Source organism: Osmia lignaria, chromosome 13 (genome assembly GCF_051020975.1).
Source record: "Osmia lignaria lignaria isolate PbOS001 chromosome 13, iyOsmLign1, whole genome shotgun sequence".
Classification (NCBI taxonomy): domain Eukaryota; kingdom Metazoa; phylum Arthropoda; class Insecta; order Hymenoptera; family Megachilidae; genus Osmia; species Osmia lignaria.
In genome coordinates, this window is record NC_135044.1 from 134,727 (window position 1) to 144,532 (window position 9,806).

Genomic DNA, 9,806 nt, shown 5'->3' on the forward strand with positions numbered 1-9,806 from the left:
ACAGCACTTGGTATCTAGAATTAGTATTGTTACATTACTCTTAATACTCATGTTTAATTTAATCCATAAAATGCTATACGATTCAATACATTTAGGCGGACGAAGAATATTGCTTTCTGAGCCTCTGAAACTCTATTTCTTTTTGTAAATACTCTTTGACAAATGGATGCTCCAAATGGGAATCTTTCAATTGACTCAGATAACGATTAGCGACTTCGGGAGGTTTTCCCATGTGTTGTGAAAGAACAATCATGTTGATTAAAGTATCAGGATTATTACTATCTTTGTCCAGAGATTCCTGTAAGGCTGTTTCAGCTTCTTCGTATTTAGCCTGTCCAATGAAACAAGTAGCTTGTCCGTTCAACAACATACTTGTACTGGAATGTTTATCTATCATTTCCTAGAACAACATTATTTTAATGTAAGTTGATACCTAATTCATACGTTTGATACGATAGATAGATCGTTATATACCTGAAATATATAGTAAGCATCTTGTAGCTTATCACCGCCGCTGCTTATGTTCAACCATGCTTGTGCTAACTGAGTTAACGTGGCGTCATCATCTTTCTCTTGCATTGTTTTCAATTCTTTTTTCGCAAGATCTAATCGATCCATCTTTAAATAGATTTGCAATGTTAAGGCTAAACATTCTAAATGATCAACATTGCGAAGTATCCTAAGAGCTGCTTCTAAATTTTTCTCATGATAGTAAATGGTTGCAGCAACGATCAAGAAGTTATGATTATCGTAATTAGCACGGTTCGTCGCTTCTTGTAGCTCTGTGACTATTGCCTCTCTACGGCTGGGATTTGCAAAGTAATCGGCCAACATTTTAAGCGGTTGCAAATCCGGGGGTGATGAGTTATTAATCTCATCTAAGACAACACGAAATTTCCGCTGTGCTATGTAAGCACGGTAAAGAAATACATCTCGCTCCATTGCCACCTCCGGCGAAGATGACTATGATAGTGAAAGAAAACGGTGTCAAATAATACAAATTAATTCTAACATATGTACATAAATAAAAAAATGAACAATGAATAGCTAGACAAACTGTTCGTTTCGATGGTGTAGAAAAAAAAATCATTTTTATAAACGATCAGAATGAAAGTAACGTTAGTATAAAATGGATTTTAAAGAGACAAACCTTGATTTTTTGCGCTTCGTTGATACATTGTTGATAATTGCCAATATAAAAGTGATTTTTCACGTCAAAAAGTTCGTCAACGTCTGCTTGCTGCTGACGTGCCATCTTGTCATTTCGATAGCAGTATTCCATTTGGTTACGTGTTCCGGTTTTCAAAAATGATACTCTGCAGTACCGACTATTTACGTTGTTGATGAACATTATTTTATTCTACTTTTCAAAATTCGATGATCTCTCTTAATTTGTCAATTTAAAGAACGTATATCTTTAATTTAAATGTGATTCCTTATTTCAAAAATAGAATTCTTTAGCATATTACTATATACACATTCTCTAATATTTATTTTCATTTCATATATTACCTTTTAATAAAAGAAAAAAAGAGTGCAAATTATTAACAATTTCACACATAGAGAGACGTGTATGTACTTACATATATGTGTATTTATCTATATATGTATATATATACGTATCACGTATATATAAATACACATATGTATTTACAAATGATTAAATTTTATGGAGAAAATGTTTCTGAGAATGAAATACAAACTGTATTCCTTCAAAAGTGACATATTTACGTTTATAGAAAGATAGTTTATTTCTCTCATCACATTTCCAATCATGTGCTGACTCAAATAAGACAATTGTAACAAATAATATTGTTGTACTTATATAGTATATTTTCTGCTTTATCAATGGTGTGGACTCTTTTGATTTACTAAAGTTATACATATGTGTATGTACATGTGTACATATGTATATAAATAATTTAGCATATTTTATAATCATTTTGTGTTTTTAGGTTACTTGCTGTGTTATTAAACATCACCTAGCAAATATATATATATATATATATAAAGTTAAGTTGAAAGATTTGGTTAAAACGACTACATTCTTTATTTTAATTTGATAAAGCGTTACATTATCTGATGATTTATAATAAAGATACATATTAATTTGATCAGAGAATGCGATGGGTTTGATGACTGATAAACCATAAGGTGTTGATACAAGTAAAATAAGATATTTATTTTTATCGATCATTCCATAAGAAAGGTGATAGCAAGAAGAATTAACAATGGATGTCAGTACATTATTTAAAGCCAGCGTGAAGACAGTTAGCCTTCGTAATAGAGATCTTGGAACTATCAATAGTATAAGAAATCTGAAGAAAGTAAGAAGCAAGAGCGCATTCTTCGTAAAAGCTCAAGGTGTAGTTGCACAAATATCAAAGTTACGTGAATTCTTAATAGAGAATCGCAAAGCATACTTAAACTTTTCAAATTATTTGCCAAATGTACCAAGTATGACTGATGTAGATCGTGATCAGATCGATGTAGGTGCACAAAAAATAATGAGTACTTGTTCTCAGTTGATCAAGGAATTGAGAAGAGAAATTGCAGGCTGCGAAGTTTCTCCACAAAATTTGGAGCATAGAGAAATTATGTTGCTGTTAATCGAAGATTATTTGAAGAATGTTTGCAAAATTTATTCTGAACAAAAAGCAATGAGGGTAAAAAGAGCAATGGAGATAAGAAAAATTGCCAAGTTGGAATTAAATTCAAAATCTGTAAGACAATTGGAACTCGAAGCGAAAAGAGCCGAGTCGAATACAAGCGAAACAAAAACAGAAGATAAAGAGAATAAGATTAGTTCGAATAATTCTAGCCCGATGAAAATACAGGAAATAAATGGTGATGTAAACGCATTAACGTACGAAGAGGAGATATCGGCCGATGATATACAACTGTTTGAAGCAGAAAATGAACAGTTGTACAACGAACTTAACATGCTCACGGAAGAAGTTAAACAAATCGAAACCAAGGTTGTACATATAGCAGAACTTCAGGAGATATTTACAGAAAAGGTATTAGATCAGGATAAGGATTTGGACCGTTTGACGACAACAGTTGTCGGGTCGACGGAGAACGTGAAGGAAGCTAATGAACAAATTAGACAAGCGATTCAAAGGAATGCAGGACTTAGAGTGTGGATTCTCTTTTTCCTTTTAGTAATGTCGTTTTCTCTATTGTTTCTTGATTGGTACAATCCTTAAAATAAAAAATCGTATATATATATTGTTTTATTAAATGTTTTGTACATACACTCAAAGAATGTTGTACATTATTCGAAATGCTACTATAAACCTTGTATGCTTATTAGTTTTTAAACGACAATGAACAAAGTTTTGCCAAAATATGTCACTGTATTTTATCCCCAAACATTTTACATGATAACTACATCTTACATAATAAAATTTATCGTATATGTATATATTTACTTATATACACAGACAGACATTCGCACATGTGCACTTTCCACATACATTTTTATCATTTTATTGATATTTGGTCTAACAGAGAATCATTCTGTAAATTAATTACTGAAAAAGTTGTAAACACGCTAAAGATACGCTTTTAGTATCTTTCATTGTTAAAAATCATTAATGCTACCTTAATTTGAAGTATTTATAGGCAACTCGCTTGATATTTATTATTTTCTTTTCTTTTTACCGAACATATTATATTCGCTATGTGCATAGGCGATAAAAGATTTTATAAATTTCTTTTAGTAATGGGGGAGGGGGGTATGTATATCTAGAATATAAAAATGTAATGTAAATAGTTTTTATGATCCGTTATTGTAATTTCAAGTAAAAAAATATTTACAGGATATACTACCCATCGTTAACTTTGATTTACAGTACATCAATATTTACTATGTATGTTCTATTGAAAGAGAACATGCTCAACTTAAGGTAACATCTAATCGTAAGTTAAAAAGATTTATCATATCGAGATATACATACATGTAAGTTTTTCGCGTAATTGCTTTCAACAACAGACCAATAGTTATTAAGAAAACCTTAAAGAGAGAAAAATATAATAATTCTTGTATAACTAAATGCGTTATTTGATTATTGTAAATACCTTAACGTAAAAAGAAATAATGCATCGAATTATTTACATCTGATAATGTAAATACGAGTTGATAGAAATTCTGATTTCACCTTTTCGCAGAACGATACAAGAAAATGAAAAAAGAATATAACCGGAGAAAATTGAATGCTACTATCTGTGGTTTGTATTAATAAACCTCCTCCTATCGATTAAAATATAATTGGAATAAGTAGTAAATATCGAATTGTGTACATACATACGTTACGATTAAGAATCATCTTTTAAATTTACAGTTTCTTTGTTTTTCTTTTCTCCTTCATTTATTTATTTATCTATAAAAGTGATTTTTCGTTTAGAATTTTATTCATAAAAAATCTTAGAAAACGCTAACATTACGTTTTTTCATAATAACTGATCACCTTAAAGGAGAAATCTTTTTACACCAGTTATTCACAGAGAACACAATATTGTTATATAAAATATACGTTTTATCCGCAAATTAATGATACATACATAGATCGTGAGAAGATTCGCGAGGGTTTCTGTAATCGTAGAATATCAAAGTAACGTTCTGAAATGTTCGAAGAAAGAGAAAATTGTTGGATAAACGATAAAAATAGAAATAACATTCGGTAATATAAGAGAATTTTCGAACGTATAAAAGCTGATTCTCACCTCTAGATCTCTAGAATTAGAGTAACTTTTCGATCGTTAAGCGTACCTAGTTTTTTTTATTATAATTATATTTATAACGTGGCTGCGAATCATACTGACATAATTGTCCTTCTATCAAACATTGAACGATCCACGTTGCAGAAAGCAATGGAATTTGTAATTCAGCAGCTTTCTCTACTGTCCAAGACGGACATGAACCGTTTGTAAGAATCACTGTACCGTCTATATAATTTTCCATTGTATCTGTAAATGATTGTAATTAAAGACAGAGTAAGAGAAGGTTTAACAATAAAAATAATGATTTCTCATACCTGGTTTATCCGCCAATAAGACACAAGCACCTGCATTTTCACAAATTTGCCGCCAAAATGTAACAAATTGTTTATTAGATTCTAGAACCGGAATTATTACAATAATCCGGGTGAATGGTTTGTTACTAGGTCTTTGGAACATTTCAACGTACGACTGTTTATCTAAACTCCATCCTGCGGGTAATTCATCCTCGGCTGGATTTACAATTTTTCCCTATAGAAACGATATATCGTAGAGTAAATGATTATAAAAATGATTGATGTAGACAGGTTCGATACTTACTTCTTGACAACATCTTATAATCCAATTATGATTATAAGCGGGTATACCAACTGAGAGACACAACAAAGTTTTTGCCGTACTATTTGGTACGTTTGTTATTAATTTTGTATTTTTGTACTCTTCTCGTGGTATTTCATTAAAGTCCGTGTAAACTTTTCCGCCACCCGCTACTATTTGTGTAGTTAATCTATCCCTTATAAAAGGTTTCTTTACCCAGTCTTCCTCGTTTTCCGTTCCCGGATCTGAACCATAATCTTTGTTATCGATTTGAAAACGGTCAATGGTTTCTACCGGTGCACAAGTGAGAATGAAAGACATGCCTTTGAAGAGATTCGAATCGGTGCGTGGAATTGGACCAAATATCGCAATAGTTTCCTCGTCTTCCACTTTCTTTTTATTACTTCTTGATTTGATACTTTTTATTCGATTCTGTGGTCCTTTTACAGTTTGCTCGTAGGGAGTTCCAATGATTTCAGGCTGTATGCCGATAGAAAACATTTCATCTTTCAGAGAAACGTTCGAATCGCTAGAAATAGCATCGCTGCTTTCAGATGATCTTTTCTTATTTTTTTTATTCATAATGGATGAAGAAGGTATACCAGAAACAGATGGTTCCGATTCGTTTTTACTCGGTGTATGAATTTTAGGCGTTAGATACGAAGGAGTGGCAATCCGTTTCGAACGTCTCTTACCATCAACCATATTGTCTAGCGTTATTTGACCTAAATGTTTCGGCGTGGATGGAAGACTTTTATTTTCCGAAGAAATTTCCTCTTTTAACAATTGAGCCTGATCGCTGGTTAAGAAAATATTTTTAACCTGAACCTGTAATTTTTCCCCTTCGTCCGTCTCTACGATGTAATATACTTGGTTATTTACAGTTTCGGTATCGACAATTATACCGCACGATCCGTAATCGTCGTTTTTACTAGTAGCGTAAACGGACAAACCCTCTTTTAAAAGTGCTGGTATCGGTATAACAAAATCTTCAATAAGTATCTTATTTTTTCCATCATAAAAGTTTACTTTATATTTCGTTTTTACTTTATCAGTAACCGTACCAGGATAATAATTATTGTCAGACCATTTAGCAAATACGTCTTTACCAATTAACTCGTCCGTTATCATTTGTGAGAGAGATTTTGCTGTATCATCTACAGTACCGGTTAAACCACTATCCGTCTGTTGTTCTATTTTATTCTTTTTTCTGCTCGGTGTATTATTGCTTTCCGTTTGGTTTACAAGTCCCACCGCCGCCGCCGCCGCCGCCGTCGAATGATGACCATCGGCGGACTTTAGGCTTTTACTTCTTTGCCTTTTCACCGATTTATTCTTTTTCGTGCTTTTAGGAGTTTGCATTTGCACCTGCTGTACCTGCATCAATTCCTGGTTAACTACTTCCGGAGTAGAGGATCTGATTTTTTGTAATTGATCGTCTATTCTTTCGTTACTAACATTGCAGGTGGTATCGATTCCGGATAGTTCCGTATTAGCCAGATTTAAAATAGTTGTCGCGAGAAGGTGACTATTTTGCCATTCTTTGCTAAGCCGTTCGTACGCTTCGTCTAGTGCTTGCTTGTCGTGCAATAAATGCATATCTTGTATCTGCTTTCTCGCATGCTTTGGCAATGGTGCCTTTGGCAATGAGAAATGTGTACTATCCCTTATCGCAAGTTTAGCCGTCAATGATGCACCGCTAGATGCAGAACTTAACGAACTGATGGTAGATGCGAACGACAGTCTAGAAGGATTCAATTGATACAACTGTGGGTTACTATTTACCGATCCAGGAGATGTATCTTTATTGTCATTTCCAGAAATATCTGCCAACGAAGCTGAAGTATCGTTATTTTTTTGTCTGATCATCGTCAATCGGTCAGTGGCTTCTGGAGCGACAGTTTCGCATTGTACACCGGTGATTTCTTTGTTCAAAAATTCCTTTGTACCCTCGTCGACGTGTAACAAACATTTCATTCTTACATATATACCAATTTCCTTTTCCACCTGAACAACAGCTTTTGCGATAGAACTACCGTGAGTTAAATTAGACTTAGTTTTATCATCTACTATAAAAACATCAGGTTCGTTATCACTTACACTTAATAATAAATCGGTATGATCGCTTGTATCCTTCGATAGAACAGAAACAACTGCTTGTTTCACTTGCTTGTTTACGTTACGTACGGGCGTAGAAAGACTGCTGCCTACTACTTTATCAAGAATAACCGGACCGTCGCTAAACGTATCCGACTGTAAACTAGCTGTACTGTCTGTATCGCATCTTTTCGATTCGCTGCTTCCATTCATTAATTTCTTAGATTTAGTTGATTCGAGGGACGTTGATTCTTTGGTATTTTCGATCGATTTGAAACTATACTCGCTACTGCTTTTACTCTCGTAACAACTTTTATATATCGTCTCAGACTTTGTATTATCCAAAAGATTTTTCTTCTCTATCTTTAAATCAGAATCTTCTTGAGACGAATCTAGCACAATCTTTTCTCCATCCTCGTCGATTTCTACTATTTCTTTGGGTTTTGCTTTCATTATCTCATGGGCCGCGGTTCGATCGTATATCAGTTCTATGCTGTTTCTTGATTTACATAAATTTGTTGAATTTAAACTAGAATGAGATTCGTTTGTTATTTCATTGGAAACCGATGTTTCTGCTATTTCCTTGCCTTTTTCTTCTAAACCTATACCATTTTTATTATTATTATCCGCTCCTTTCTCAATACGGATTTTAGAATCTTTTATACAAGTATCGATCAACTTAATACCACCTGTATTATTTGAATCTGATTGCATTTTCTCGATTGTTCCCATCTTAATAGGGGACGTAGAAGAATCATTTTCTTTCATCACCGATGATCTGTTCTCTTTCAGCTGCACAGCATTCGTTGTATCAGAAAATTCTTCTTCTTCTTCTTCTTCTTCTTTGTTGTTTGCAACAGCTTCGTTCAATATTGATGCATCGTTGAAATTTTCATTTTTATCAATTTCGAAAATTTTCACTTCTAATTCAGAATGCTTTTCGTTTCTTGATTTTTCTTCGTTCGTGCTGATCTTTTCTATCATAGTCTCGGCATTCTCGTCCCCTGTATCTTGAGTCTCGGCTATTATAACATTTCTATCGGAATAACTTTTAGAAAATTCCTGATGAGAATCGTCAGATTTAAAAGAATGACAACTTTCTTCGTCCTCGGATTCTTTCTTCTTAGAAATTACTACATCTTCCTTAGCCTCTGTTTTTAATAATTTTTTCGGTGGCTCATCGAATGACTCGGCCTTGCGTTTTAGATTTGTCGTTGTCGCGTTGCTAACCATTTGCTTCTTATTGTTAGACGATGAATAAGCTTCTGGCGGTGTACATTCTATTACTCCTTCTTCTTCTTCTTCTTCTTCTTCTTCCTCGTCAGACTGTTTGCTTTTGCTTGTTACAACACCGCTATCATTATTTCTTTCATCTTTTTCATTTTTTTCAATTTCTTCTATCTCTTCTTCGAGCGATTCTGTATTTTCTTCTGCGCATTCTGCCTTGGCAATGTTATCTTTTTCAATATCCTGATGAACACTGACCGACGTATCCGTCAAGCCCAAAGTTGTGTCTACGTTATCGAGAGAAACAGGAAGCACGTTCCTGCTCTTCTCATTTTCTGACTTATCTAGGGATTCCTCGTCACCGATATCTACAAGACGAAAATCCTGACTCTCGTTGTAACCACTGAACCCACTGCTTTCCATGATATTAGTTTTCTCCAAATCTTTAGAGTACGTATCGTGATCCTCGATCGTACAAATTTCTTTTTTCTCCATTTCTGACATTATTTTTTTCTTTTGAATGACATGCTGGAATAAAAAAAATATATGATTATTTTATATTTAGAGAAAATCAAGCAATGTTAATATATGAAATTTCGTATAGAAAAATTTGAATGGAAATTGAAGGACACCCTGTATATCAATACGGTGTTTACCAACGAATATGGAAGGTTACGGCGGGAACGTCATGTGATCATGAAAATTGATTGAAAATCTCGCTTTAACGAGAATACAAACATACCAAAGTTGATTACATATAATCAGATATGCTATTCTGATAGGACTGTTCCTACTTTTTTGTTAGAATATTACATTTGCTATGAAAGATAAATATGTTCGCCGGCCGACGAAAGCGGGATCACATCTATTTCTTATACTCGCCACTTTCACGTTTTCCTTTCTTTCCTCTGAGTTTGATATTATTTTTCTTTCTTTGCACTCTTTTATTATCAATCTGAAAGATTACGTTAATAAACCGGCCTCCCATAGAAAATACCACAGAAACGCCACTTTTTGTTCACAAAGGAACACAGACCATAAAACGCCATCGCCACTTTTATTAATCATAGATTATGTAATTCTAGATTTGCAGGGTTTCGCGCAGTTTCGCGTTACATACATAGGTGGCAAAGTACTGTTATGTTTCCAAGTCGGCCAATCAC

General features: G+C 33.7%; 3 protein-coding genes across 7 annotated transcripts; 1 reads left to right on the forward strand and 2 right to left on the reverse strand.

Annotated features, from left to right (window-relative positions):
* Positions 1-91: 91 nt before the first annotated feature.
* On the reverse strand, positions 92-1,351 carry epsilonCOP (coatomer subunit epsilon). Its single transcript, XM_034337481.2, has 3 exons — positions 1,151-1,351; positions 475-963; positions 92-400 (listed from the first exon to the last, which is right to left on the reverse strand). The coding sequence occupies exons 1-3, from the start codon at positions 1,349-1,351 to the stop codon at positions 92-94; spliced, it is 999 nt and encodes a 332-aa protein (XP_034193372.1).
* A 92-nt stretch (positions 1,352-1,443) lies between these two features.
* On the forward strand, positions 1,444-4,015 carry Syx18 (syntaxin 18). 2 transcript variants are annotated; one of them, XM_034337486.2, is made up of 3 exons: positions 1,444-1,571; positions 1,740-1,889; positions 1,956-4,015. In XM_034337486.2, exon 3 carries the CDS (start codon positions 2,232-2,234, stop codon positions 3,207-3,209), a length of 978 nt encoding a protein of 325 aa, XP_034193377.2. In that variant the 5' UTR covers positions 1,444-1,571; positions 1,740-1,889; positions 1,956-2,231; the 3' UTR covers positions 3,210-4,015. The 2 variants fall into 2 exon arrangements, with proteins under 2 accessions (XP_034193377.2, XP_034193378.2); XM_034337487.2 differs by having other exon boundaries at positions 1,740-1,851.
* A 52-nt stretch (positions 4,016-4,067) lies between these two features.
* On the reverse strand, positions 4,068-9,716 carry LOC117610270 (uncharacterized). Of its 4 annotated transcripts, XM_034337461.2 has the most exons (5): positions 9,386-9,716; positions 5,323-9,171; positions 5,040-5,253; positions 4,729-4,971; positions 4,070-4,624 (listed from the first exon to the last, which is right to left on the reverse strand). In XM_034337461.2, exons 2-4 carry the CDS (start codon positions 9,145-9,147, stop codon positions 4,775-4,777), a joined length of 4,236 nt encoding a protein of 1,411 aa, XP_034193352.2. In that variant the 5' UTR covers positions 9,148-9,171; positions 9,386-9,716; the 3' UTR covers positions 4,070-4,624; positions 4,729-4,774. The 4 variants fall into 4 exon arrangements, with proteins under 4 accessions (XP_034193354.2, XP_034193353.2, XP_034193352.2 ...); XM_034337463.2 differs by having other exon boundaries at positions 4,068-4,971; positions 9,526-9,716; XM_034337462.2 differs by having other exon boundaries at positions 4,068-4,971; positions 9,300-9,716.
* Between the last annotated feature and the right edge of the window lie 90 nt (positions 9,717-9,806).